Below are 13,477 nucleotides of genomic sequence, written 5' to 3' on the forward strand. Positions count from 1 at the left end.
CCTCTGCCAGCTGGTAAACTGTGGTCCTGTATAATTTTTTCTTGAAATCATAGCTAAAAACATGTTTGTTTCTTTTATATCTTCTGATTGTTCTGCTTATTACTTTATTCTGCATTTGTATTACTTAAATCTATAAATTGGTGCATGAAGGTCTATATGAAAGCTCTTTTATGGAATGATGATGTGATGGTTCATCAGGAAAGACAAAGCAGCCACAGTGATGAAATTTAAAATAGTGCAAATTGTGAGTACCTTTAAAAGCAGATGGATGCTATTTTACAGTATTAAAAGGCGTTGTCTGTTGTTGCTTTTTCTGCTTGCTGGGTATTTTCCCTTTTGTGATGACAAAATAAGTTTAATTGCCTCAAGTGGAGGCTTATTATTGTGATGGACCAAGAACATTTTTCTTTCTGATATTGTTGTTTTGCAGCTGGCTTCCATAAATAGGCATTGTTCCCTTTTCTTGTCCCTTGTGTATTTCTTCTTTGTTGATGGTAGTGTGATAGCTGGAGAACACTTTCCAGAGGATGTGATAACTCTTAAGAAGAATTTTGTACATGTACATTTGGTTGTTGTTATACATGGATTTTGATGCCTCAGGATTTTATAACACATCTTACACGTTTTATAACAGGGAACAGAGGAAACTTACAGAGATCAAATGGGCAACAAATATTGGCTGTTTAGTCCAATCGCTATTGGTTCACCCCTACAAAAGTATGCAAATGTTTGATTTCAGGAGGATTACTTGTGCTGAATAATTTTTTCAGGATCTGTCCCTATGAATATCTGAAATATTTCATATGGAGGATTACTGTGGGTTCTGAATAAGGGTCCTCCCCACCCCGTCCCCTTAATCAAACCTGTATGGCCTAGTACTTTGTACAACTCTCAATTTGTGCATCTGCAGCTAATAAATTGCAGCCTACTTAAAACCCACTCACAGGTGATAGTGTGGGGCTGCACATGTAGCATCCTGTTAGGAAAAAAACATCCGCTAGGGTTTCTTTTCTTTTTTTAGTGAGACATGTTCTTTTGCTTGGGCAGGTAAGTTTGGACATTGACAGATGCCCTGCTAGGAATAGGGTTGAAGTCCTGGCCAAACAACAGTAGTTTGAGTTGTGATCTCTTGGAACCAGAGAGGTGCATATTCTCCTGTTTCCCTGCTCCCATCAATTCTCCTGCACTCCAACCCTGGCTATGGGGGTTTTAGGCCAATAGTGAACTGCACCATTGCACAGACTGCACTTCTGCTTCATTTATTTCACCCATATCTAAATTATTATACCCCCTGGTAGACTGCCAGGGTACAAACTCCAGTGTGTGCGCGTTTTAAATAAATTGTCTCTGGTGCACTCGTGCATCACTGTGTCCGAAGAATGCAAGGAAAAGGAAGGAAAGGTGTGGAGCTAGACCACAATGTAACTCTAATAGTACGCTATGAACCAAATTACTTTTTCAACTTCTGTTTACTGCTTGGAAGAATAAAATCTCTGTGTAAAAATGGGATTTTAATATTTGTAATGGCTGAGACTCAGATTTGTTTTCCCCCTCTACAATTTGTCAAGCATTTCTTGGGATTCCAGAGTGGAATGTATTGATTTTGTGAAAGGGCTATTTGCTGGACATATTTGCTGTATGAAAGCCAAGGATCCAAACTGTGCTTTTGGTTTATTGCTTAATTTGCAAAAGTTAAAAATGTGACCTAAATTTCAACAGGGGTTATTCATTTGAATTGTAACTATTTTGGCTGCTGGTGACATGTTACGTATACAGACAGAGGGCACAGACTATTAACATGAAGGTCGAGGGACTGAATCTTTAAAACTAGAATTGTTGTTTAACTTTTAGCATTGGCCCAAAGTGCCTTTCAGGCTATGTTTGGTTAGATTTTGTCTCAGCCCCCACTGCTCCTGCTCCTGCAATGAGCTCTGCACACCTGGACTGTAAGATTGGGGCCAGGGTATTCATTAAAAAAGATACCTCAGAACATGAATTGGTATAATAGTCACTATCGCAAATTAAGCTTAGACTATAACTCCTGTTATGTACAGTGCGATTGACACTGGTTGAAACCTTTTTGAAAAACTTTCCTTTGGGGGTGAAACTCTGTAGGAGCTCACTCCAGATCAGGGCCGGCTCCAGGCACCAGCTAAGGAAGCAGGTGCTTGGGGCGGCCAATAGAAAGGGGTGGCACGTCTGGGTTTTCTCTGGGAATTTGGCGGCGGGTCCCTCAGTCCCTCTCTTCCTCTTTGAGCTGCCGCCGAAGTGCCGCCGAAGAGGAAGAGAGGGAGTGAAGGACCCACTGCCGAACTGCCACCGAAGGGCTGCCGATCGGCTTTTTTTTTTCCCCGCCGCTTGGGGCGGCAGAAAACCTGGAGCCGGCCCTGCTCCAGATATTTTTTTTTTATTATTTTGGGCTTGAAGAAAGCAATTTAAGCCATTTTGAGCTACTGAAGAATAAAGGAAATATGTTTTTTGAGCTACTGAAGAATGAAGGAAATATGTTTTTTGAGCTACTGAAGAATGAAGGAAATATGTTTTTTAACTAAAATATATAAATGCTCTTTTTTTGCTGACTGGTAGCTCAAAATCACTTAGGTCTGGTCTACACTGGGAGGGGGCGGGGGGGATCGATCTAAGTTACGCAACTTCAGCTACGTGAATAACGTAGCTGAAGTCTATTTACTTAGAACTATTCACCACGGTGTCTTCACTGCGGTGAGTCGACTGCTGCCACTCCCCAGTTGACTCTGCCTGCACCTCTTGCAACGGTGGATACAGGAGTCAATGGGAGAGCGTTCAGGGGTCAATCGTCCCCTGCTGGATTGATTGCTGCCTGCCGATCCAGTGGATAGTATAGACATACCCTTAGACAAAAAATTCAGATGAGGCACATACCTAGTCCTCAATAAGGAATAGTTATTGTCAACTGTGAAGGAAGAAAATTCTGAGTTAAGCAAATATTTCAACTCTTGTAATTTTTGTGTGTGAGCATGATGAGTAGGGAATTTCAAAGACTTTTGCAGATCCTAAGGAAGCCTTGATATAATGAAATCCAAATGCTACAGACATGGGTTACTTGATGAAATCACCCAGCAAGGACTAAAATTCTGGTCCTACAGCTCCAAAACACAGGCCCTTACCGCTTGAGCTAAAAAGAGAACTTGTTATCAGGCAATAGAGCTAGGCCCCCAGCACTAGAGCCAAACCTGCATACAAACATTATTATGTCACAGCCAGGCATGAGGAGATTTCTGAACATTTGTCCTGCCTTGCTAGGGGTTGGACTGGAATTAATCCCTGGTGCTGCTTGGGAAGAAGTGTTGTTGATTTTTCCCTTGTATTTCTCCACAAAGATGTGACCAAAGGGTATGATTTCCCTTCTCTTACTAGACCCAACACTAGTCAGGACTTTAGTATATTGCTATAGCTACAGCAGCTCACTCCTCTGGTCTCCAGTGATCATGTTCAGCAAAGTAGATTAGGCATTGTTTCTACTCCCCATTGAACGGCTCATCAGTGAGGTGTGAGGGGAGCCTCTGTAGCCACTCCTTCTGCGTGATGCTATTGGAGCCTTCATTGGGATGGGTAGGGCTCACAGGGTTTTTCTCACAGGGCAGGGATCAAAAGGAGTCTGTTTCTGGACTGATTGCAAAGTTGGATGGATGTGAGTAGGAGGAGAGGAGAAGTTTTTATACTAATAACGAATATGAGTGGGGGGGAGTTTTAGGGAGTCCTCTTCGTTTCTTTTTTCCGTTCACAAAAATACCAAGTTTTTGGCATTTAATTTCCTTATTTCAATGCCATGTTAGGGCAGTAAACTGCAACATGGAAAATACCAGAAAATGAAAAATCTAAGGCTCTCAGAAGAGTGTCAAATCATTCCTGTTTCACATATCTATGTAATAGCTCTTTATTATTAATTAGGCAGTTACATTTACATTTTAATACACAGTTGGAGTAATGTGGAGGAGGTAGTGTTACTCTGAGGGCCTTAACTTTTAATATTGTCTGACTTTTTTCATGTATAAATTATTAAGTTGCCATAATATAGTTGTTGGCATCTGATTATTAGTTACAATACTATAATCCTGTAAGATGCTAAGTGAGTTCTGGAAAAGTTGTTCTTGAGCAAAATGGGACTGAGTCAAAAACCCATAGAACTCAGAGGAAAGATTCCCATGGACCTCCGTAGACTTTAGATCAGGCCTAGTGTTTGCCCTCTTTGCGGAGTTCCAATAGCACAAGAAGTTCTGACGCGGAATCTAGCATTTTAGCATTGTTACCTAAGTGGAGGTGTTAAAGTTTTTTGTTTATTTGTTTAAATTCTGTGAGTGGACTTATTGTTTATGAAGGCGAGGGATGAATATTACTGGCTGGAGATTAAAGTTTGCACCTTAGTGCTCAGTCGTTGACCTGTAACACACCTGTTACTATAGACCTGGGCTGCCTCGGACTACAGGCTGCCTCTTGTGTGTGGTTAGGTGTTAGTTTTGTGATGTGTACCCACTACCAGTGTAATTTGCACTCATCACCTGATCCAAACTAGACTATCAAGGCCTTAGAGGCAGTAATGATGTTTTAGGAAAAAAAACCATTCCTGAAAGGTAACTTTGTGGGGTTTGTTGCCTCTTACTGATCTCTAGGTTAAAAATGCTCAGTTTACAAGTAAAGAAACGTTTACTTTTCTAACTTTCAGCTCTTCAGACTCACCCTGCAATCTGAGAGTCATGTTTTATTTCCATTATGTGCATCATCACCACTAAAAAGGTTCAAGGCCTTTGGTTACAAGGCAGGGCAAACTAGGCCCCTGGCTACACCTGTGGTTGGACTTACAACTCTGTTGTTATTGCATGATGCCCTGGGTAATCTTTTGGTTGTGGTGTACAAGTGCCAGTGGTTGGATTTTAGTAAATCTGATGATGCATGAATGGAATAGAATTCAGCTCATTCTCTCTTAGCTCTATCAACTCTGAAGGAGGAGCAGGAGTAAAATGCAGTAAAAACATTATTTTTGTCACTATCATTGGCAGATATGACTCTGAATGCATGAAAGGAACAAATAGTTGCCGTTAAGAGTAAAACTGCATTGTAAAATTGTGTCTCTATGTAAATAAAATGTCTGGAATGTTTGTAGAGTGTTAGTGGAGATCTGAAGTAATGCGATAGCCACTGAGAATGAAAATAATTGATTCAATAGAAATCTAGCACACTACTACTTAGAATTCAAATTATTAATGTTAGACATAGGATAATAACACCAAAATTGCACCCGGTCATGTTCCTAAATAACCTGAAAATATTTGCAGGTGTGCCATTCCTCTGGTGCATTTTGTAGGCTATTGCATATCTAGGTAGATTATTTTGTATATTTGCCCCACTTGTTGAGTTTCTGTTGCACAATTGGGTTTCAGTGGTGATTATCAAATGTCTGTTCTATCACTGGACCTCCTGTATGTGAAATGAACTGGTGACTACTAAAGATTGCAACGCCACTCATGGAGATGGTGTTACTGTGCCAGTGTAATGGGCCACTTACATCAGTGGGAGGCAAATTTAAGCGTAGATGCATGCACAACTAGGGCAATGCAAGGCAGCTTTTGTCGACATAGCTTAGTCGATCTAAGACCGATCAGAGAGACTGTGAAGCTGAAGGCTTAGGCCAACTCTAGGCCTACGTATCAACTGAGAGTCTCTCAGGCTTAATGCTGGTTGAACGTTACTAAAATTGCAGTCAAATATGTAGTGTTTGGACTTTTCTAAATGCTGGTGAACGGATGACTGTAATACTCATGCTAATCTCTGTATTTCTCCTGCTAAGAGTAATATCTGTACATGTGTGTTATATAACTCTCATATGTCTGGGACAGTCTTCATGATAACGAGTCATTGCTGAGTTTTGGGTACACCACTTAGACGAGAGAGTGGTCAGTTGATGCCCATTAAAAAGCAACATGTCCAGAGGAAACTCCTTGAGTCTCAATACAATAGGTAGCAAACAGCTTACAGGACAATGGAGAGAGGGGAACTCCCACACAGGATGACTTCACCGAAGAATTACCTCATGGACTCCCCCATCACCTTTTGCATCTGTGAGCACTGGGGTCAGAACAGTCATATGGCAGGGTTTCTGGGTAAAAGCTGACTAGTGGAAGGAAACAAGATTATTTTTACCAGACTGGATCCTAAGAGGCAACGACTTTGTCTGCCAGGTAAAGGACCCTTGGCTGCCACAACTGGGATAAGCCTCAGAAGCTGAACCTATAAGACTTTGTTACTTTGATCAGAAGTTTTATAAAATAATAACCTAAGTTTATCTTTGTCTGTCTCTTTAGTATTCTTGTTCAACTGTTTCTTGCTACATTTTCATTTAAAATGAATAAAGTCTAGATAAGTTTATTGCAGGATCGGACTTACTGTTGTCTTATTGGATAAAGGAGGCCAGGAGGGAGATATGGGGAGGAACGGATGATGGTATGTGTTTGGCCCTTCGGAACAGAGGAACTTAGATTTTCTGTGATATTACTGTGAAAGGGCTCTACTGTCACAGGGGTACATTTACATGGTATCAAGGACTTGGATTTTCAAAAGCACTGTTTACATTTGATATTAAGGCTGGCAAAAGCGTAGGGAGTTATTAAGCAGTGCAGTTAACTTTCCTCTTGTTGAACAGTCTGCTCTGAAGTGGAACCCAGTGTTGAGATAGCAAGGGGAGTGACAGAGACAGGATGTTAATCCTCTAATGTTTCAGTGTGTTTATGTTGTACATGTAATAGCACTTTTGTGTATAGTCTGTTTCACCAGTATAGTCAGTCAAGTAGTTAGTTCCCCTGTTGTTTGTGTGGGTCTGTCACATGGCAACAGGAGAGAGAAAAACATTTAAAAAATAAGAAAATATAATTGCAAAACCACAAAAATTGTCAGAGGGACACAAGGGCAGGGTTAATGCTGGAAACTACTTTTTACTAAGTTTTTAAAAACAATTTAAATTGACTAGATTACATGTTGCCGCTGTCCTTTTAAATGTTTGCATTTTGGTCACACTTTTAAGTGTCCACTTATAAATAGTTTAAGGGGTTATAAATGACTAATTGCTAATCAGTTGTTAATAAATGATTAATACATGGCTAATCAGTTGTTGTTGTTAGAGTCCAACGTGTTAACAGATTACTTAAAACCATCTATACAGCATACTGCTCATGTCTGTAATATGCTTATAACCTCTATTTAACAATTTCTAAACTCATTGTAAATTATTTATAAATGTACCATATAATATAAGGTGTGACCACATTTTTAATAGCAGGTCAAATTAATTGAGAACAAATTGCAATAATTGTAAACAAGGTAAAGTTTGAATGTTTAGAACTTCTTTCATTGAAAGTCTATTCATAGGTAAAGGGAGTTTTTATTATGTACCAGCAAGAATATCTATTACAGTATGATGGCTATGTACAAGAACACTGGTATTTTGAGTCCTTCTAATGCTCTGCTTGATGTTTCATCCAATTTTGTAGCGTGCCTTCTGGATTTGAAGGTATGAAGGAACAGGAAATCTGCAACAAAATAATGGCCAAAATGCTGGAAAACTATAATACCTTGTTTGAGCTGGAGCACACAAAGAAGGATGATGAAAATCATGCATGTGAAGAGCTAGCAAGAATTATTTTAGTGAAAGTGAGTACCTGTAATATTGCCCTTTCAGTTTTGATGCAATACTGTGATACAGGTGAGACCATGTGGGGGAAGTCTAGAAATCTTCACAAGCTGGATGGGAGGCATTGATGCTGGTATAATACATTTCTCTGATATTGACCTTCATATGCTGCTACCACCATTTCACTCTTCTAACGACTCTGTCCTTTAGCAGGTCAGTTTTCTACTGCTATTTGCCTTTTGGTGCCCTGAGAATTTATTCTATTTAACATGTTTATTCTCTATTAAATTAACATAGGGAGTGCCTATGATTAAACAGGAAACAGCTCTAATAATTTCCTTTATTTAAAATAAAAAGGTGGATCTAATAGTGATGGTGTGGAGGGGGGTGACTGAGGTCAGTGTCCAAGACAAGCAAGTATAATGCCCAGGGGCCACCTTGGCAAAGGTTCAGTCATGCACCGACCTAAAACATCGTAGTCCCTCACCATTGACCTGCAGTAAAGAAAGTATCACCTTCCTGGAAAGACCTGTACTTCTGGAAGCAATTAGTTGTAGACCTGTGGCTAATGTTTGGTGTTATTCACAGTCGATCTGGTATGATGTAACCAAACGCTCAGGCAAAAGGAATAAGAGCAACCTGTTTACTCCAAGCTGCATACATACTTAATGGGCCCTTTGACGGTGTGTGTTCTGCCATTCCTGAAAGTCACCTTCCTTGTGTCCTGGCAAGTGTCCCGGCAAGTGTCCCTGAACCTGCTGATTGTGTAATAAATTCTAGATGGCGCAGTGGAACTTATAAAAGGAATGATAATAAATTAGTTCAGTATGTAGGAGAAAGTCAGTGAGGTTCCAGATTACAAAAGCTTATGCATCAGCAGAAGGTAGCAGCACGTTGCTCCCTGTCACAAAAATACAATTACTTTACAGATTTATTGGCTTGCTCTGGGTCACATAGTCCAGCAACTTGCATGTGGTTTGTGTGCAAAGTCTATTCTTCTTGCAAAGCTATTGAGTAATTCCCATGTACTGCTGGCTAGTGGCAGACTTACAGTCATTGCAGTGTTTGCACAAGTGAAGAGTTTGGTCCGGATTCTACTCCGATTTACACCCTCGTGCAATCCCGTTAAACTCTGTGGTGTTGCATGGGGTATTAACCAGGACAGAGTCTGGTGCAGCGAGCACTGGCTACAGTTTGAAAATGCAGGTATGCCAGAGCCTTCCAGCTCTTCTTTGCTGGGTCCAGTTGGTTCATCCTAGGGTGCCAGTCTCAGTGGCCTCCCAGCCCTCATTCCACATGGAGAGCAGCCGAGGGGAGCATTTGCAGCTTCCTGACATCATCATTCCCTGGCCTCTGAAATTTGGACATGGAGTATTTCCACCCCCTTCATCATTATCTGTATTGCCATTGGTTGGTACTGCCCTTTCATCCCTCTCCTACCATTGCAGTCCTCCAGGTGCCCAACCTCACCTTCCCTGTCCACTGTACCCATCTCTCCCCTCCCCTGCCTCTTCGCTTCTCCCTCTCTCCTCCCTTCATCCCACAATTCCTGTCCTCATACTTTAACCCCAACTTGTCTTTTTGCCCCAACATCCAAAATTAAGTTTGTATAATAAAACAAATGTTGTAAAATAAAATGACCACCTGGTGCTATCAGGTCATGGTCCCTCCTACCCCATATCACTGTGTCTGTATGTTTCCTCCACTCTTCTTGGCGTATTTTTAGCCTTGTTTCCTCCTAGGTGTGTGCTGCGACACTAGGGCATTGGGACACAATTCTGTGGGAATTCTTTATTTTGAAATGCTACATGAAGAGCCCAGGTGATGGGAACAGAGGGGTAAATAGGTGGAGGAAATTAATTTAAAAGTGTGTTTGTCCAGCGCCAGTTTAGACTTTTAAAAACATCAATGTTGGCACAGAAAGCTTCCTGATGCAGAGCTGGGGGCAAGCGCCAAGGGCCTTGGACAAAGGCCTTTTGTGTTTTTGTATGGTTCTGTGCTTCTGTTTTGTTGCTGAAATCAGGAACCTGCTCTTAGACAGAGCCTTAGTATAGATTTTTTTTTCTTCCCCTGTATCTCCCCTGTTTTTCATGAATGCATTTCAGACACGAGATTGTCAGCTGTCCTCACCTCCTGCATACATAATGCTCTACTTTTAGAACAGGCGCCAGGCCTATTCTAGGTATTTGCTGGTAAAACATGATACAAGGGGATTATGGCTTTTGCCATCCCTTCCCACTTTGGAACTGTAGCATCTTCGCTTGAACTCCGTTATGCTCATCACCTTCTTGACCTCACGTGACGCATGACTCCCTGTGGCCTGGATATCTTAAGATCTGCCCAGACTACAGATAAAACCGTTTGCTTTCTTAAAGGAAGAGAATATGCTCTTTTAAAAAATAAAAACGTGGCTCATTCAACCAAGACCATGCAAAGATCACAGGTTTTTGAGTTGCATTTTGAAAAAACACTTGACTGCGAAAACCATGCAAGATGCAAAGCATTTAAAACTCAGCACCTCGTAGTTTTATTATTGTACAAAGTGCAAGAGTTTTGAAAAATTCAGTGTTTTTGAGGAAACCAAAAGTAAATAGCTTTTATGAGAAGGAAAAAAGAGAAGTGACTCCACAATGCTATAATAATGTAAAATATCAAAGGCGAGATGGTGACTCTTGCTATGTGTCTGCACAGGGCGGGGGGAGGGGGCCAATGAGCATCTTCAACCCTGCGTGTGTTTCACCTCTCTCACAGATGGGCAAGGGTGTGGACAGGTCATTGGCTCCACCCCCCTATGTGCTCAGTCGCTGTGCACAGGAATATAAGCTGTGCCAAGGAGAGGGCTGGCTTTCCCCATGGATCAGTAGGGAAGGAGGGACTGAATGAAGACTTTCCAAGTTACAGATCAGTCCCTGCTTTGCTCCCGGGACAGCGCAGCTGCATGCTGCCTGTTACTCAGGCCATATTGTAAGATTATAATCTCAAAGCAATGAAAAAATCATCAAGGCTGTTATTCCTTAATTTTGGGTACCGTTCAATGACCTTGAGAGAGTTTCTGTACCATTATCATATAGTGGCATAATTGTCAAATTGGGGGTGACTCCTTTCTGTGGTATTTGCTAGCCTAAAGATAATAAGAGATAAACTAGTAGAGTAGGCGCACATTAACAAGAGGGTTATGTGTACAGATTAGATATCTATCGTGTGTTGCATACCTCTGATTTACAAGAGCCATAAAATAAAACCTCAGTGCACCCTCCTAATTTCTGCCTTTATGGAGTAGTGTCACATCAGAACTAGTTATTACTTGACAATCCATCCAGGAAAGGGGACAGTATAACTGGACTGCTGTGTATGAATTGCACTGTGGGTATGTGTGTGCTAAAAGAAAATGTTACTCATGTTCTGCTTTAGAGCAGAATTCTCAGGGTGTTTTGATATGGTCTTGACTGAGTTTTGTGGCATTAAACTGAAAAATAACGTACATAATTAAAATATAAATCAATTCCCCATTTCACTATTGCCATTTTATCACCTGAGCTGTGAATAAACTGGTTTAAGAAGCCTACCCAATAATAATGCTTCCTTCCATTTATATCTAGTGCCTTTCATTCTAGAGGATCTCAAAGTGCTGTTCAAACTGCAATTATAGACAGTCCAATAATACACAATTATCCATTGTTATGCAACCACATCTCTGATGAAATGTGACTACTGATTAGCAGTGATCAGCAATGCAACCCAACAGTTAGGAATTGGAAGTGAAGAATGCTTTTATTGAGTTTGAATTGCGGAGGGAATCTAAGCAGGCAGAATATAATTTCTCCAGTGAGAGTCTGGCCAGATTACCACTCCTTCCAAAAAAATATAGTGGGCTTTTTAATTACCAGAAACCATCAAGACCTCAGTCTTACAGTATATCTCAGGTGAAAGATGACACTCAGTAGCAGGGTGCCTCTCAGCAAAATGCTAAGGCCTTGGTTGAGTGCTGACTTGGATGGAAAAGTGCAACCTGGCTCCCAGCCACACACACTTTTTTTCCTTTGGAGGTCTCCCACCCAAATGTCTTTTTAGCAGAACACTTTAAATTTGTAATAACTGAGCAGCTGACAGCACAGAAGGGTGTCATTACATGTAAATGCTTGCACTGAAACACAACAGAACTTGCTTAAGCAGTGGGTTGAACAGGGCTTGATTCTGCTCCACGTTTAGCTATAGGAGATGTGGCAAAGCCATGTAATTGTCCTTTTCTTCCCCTTTTAGTGACAGAGCAGACCTCCCCTGTTTGCCTGGATGCAAAATACCAAGTAAACTCTGTTTATAAAATTACAAGCAATTTCTAGGTACATTCCAATGAGTAACAGGGGAGGGGAAGTTAGTTAGGGGATTTAAAACTGTAGAGTGATATGAAAACTGGTCTCCTGTCAGCTTTTTCTTTTTATGTGGAATGTACTTTTCCCTTCACCCATTTCTACTGTTCAACTAAATGGTTCCACTTCACATAGGGGATTAGCTGGCAAAACAGATTTCTGCACTTTGTGCTTCAAATCACAGCAGTATTCTAGCAGAAATGTATATGCTGCTAGCACAGCGTTATGTCCACTGTTGGTCTATGAATGCTTAGTTAGATTTTTGTGAGAGAACTATCAAGGGCAATTGTGTTTAGAAATGAAATCATTTGGGGCCTGATCATCAGGATGCTGAGCGCTCTGGGCCCAGTCCAGCAAAGCAAAATACTTAAGCATGTGCCTTACTTTAAGAGCATGAGTGATCCCATTGACTTCAATCTTAGCCACATGCTTAATTACTTAATTGGATCAGGCCAGAGGGCTCAGCCCTTGCAGAATCAAGCATGTTATCTCCAGGTAGAACAATGAAGGTGGATGTTCAAAAGTAGTTAGCATTGGTCTAATTTTGCTCCCATTTAAGTCAGTGGTAAAACTCCATTTCCACTTTATACTTTTGCAAACTCCATCTGGATTACTGGAAAGAAAATATCCTGCACGCAGCAATTTTTAAAATAATAGTCTCAGCCCTCTTCTCGCAACTATCTAAAACAGCCTAAACACTTCTATGACAATGGCCAGAAAGAGTTGCCCAAAACTGTCCCAGTGGGAGTCTGGTGGTGAAGTCCCTCACCTTCCTCCCTAATTTTAATCAACCAATCTTCCCCCTCACTCATCTCGGCTGAGATACTGGGCATTATACATGTAACAAACACAAGAGAGTTGTCCCTCCACTGGTCAGGAAAAGAAAGACCCGTGTTCTAGTCCCAAATGTGTCTTTTGCCCCGGGGAAGCTTTTGAAGTTTTGAACAGCTTCCTTCTACTTATGTCCAGTTTAATATTTTTCCATGCCATTCTAAAATTGTACTAAGGCTAGGTTTTCTAAAGGGCTCAGCATTGCTCAACTCTTCTCCCATTGAAGTCAGTGGGAATTGATCCTGTTTGAAAACCCCACCTTAAGGATATAGTAGCGCTGATAAACAGCGCAGGCTTTCTTTTCTTTCTGTATTACCATATTTGGACAAGACAACAACAGGTCTCTCCCATCTGGGCCAAAGAGCAATCAGTGTTTATGATAGCAGACTCAAATAAGAGAGCAGAGAGCAGTGTGGGGAAAAGCACCTGTGGATATCTTTCTTTGGCTTTCTGGGTAATGTTTCCTTGTTTAGTACTTCAGTGTTGTCCGCCAATGAGCAGATGGGCATATTTATAATAGGAGCAAAAAGTGATTCAGCCAAGATGACATTTTAAGATGAGAGGTGACAGGAAATGAGCAATATGAGATGTGTAAGGGAAAGTTTACAAGCCTCCAAAC

The 13,477-nt window shown here is 41.0% G+C and overlaps 1 protein-coding gene across 15 annotated transcripts in view; it reads left to right on the forward strand.

Annotated features, from left to right (window-relative positions):
• Positions 1-13,477, forward strand: part of FAM13A (family with sequence similarity 13 member A) — a 207,411-nt gene that overhangs the window by 46,806 nt on the left and 147,128 nt on the right. For 14 of the 15 annotated variants that reach the window (XM_065597492.1, XM_065597497.1, XM_065597496.1 and 11 more), the window contains one exon: positions 7,521-7,680. The exons of the other annotated variant lie outside the window; for it this stretch is intronic. In XM_065597492.1, coding sequence (XP_065453564.1) covers positions 7,521-7,680 — 160 coding nt within the window. The remainder of the gene's footprint in view (positions 1-7,520; positions 7,681-13,477) is intronic. 15 annotated transcript variants of the gene reach the window in all.

This window comes from Chrysemys picta, chromosome 5, assembly GCF_011386835.1.
Source record: "Chrysemys picta bellii isolate R12L10 chromosome 5, ASM1138683v2, whole genome shotgun sequence".
NCBI lineage: Eukaryota > Metazoa > Chordata > Testudines > Emydidae > Chrysemys > Chrysemys picta.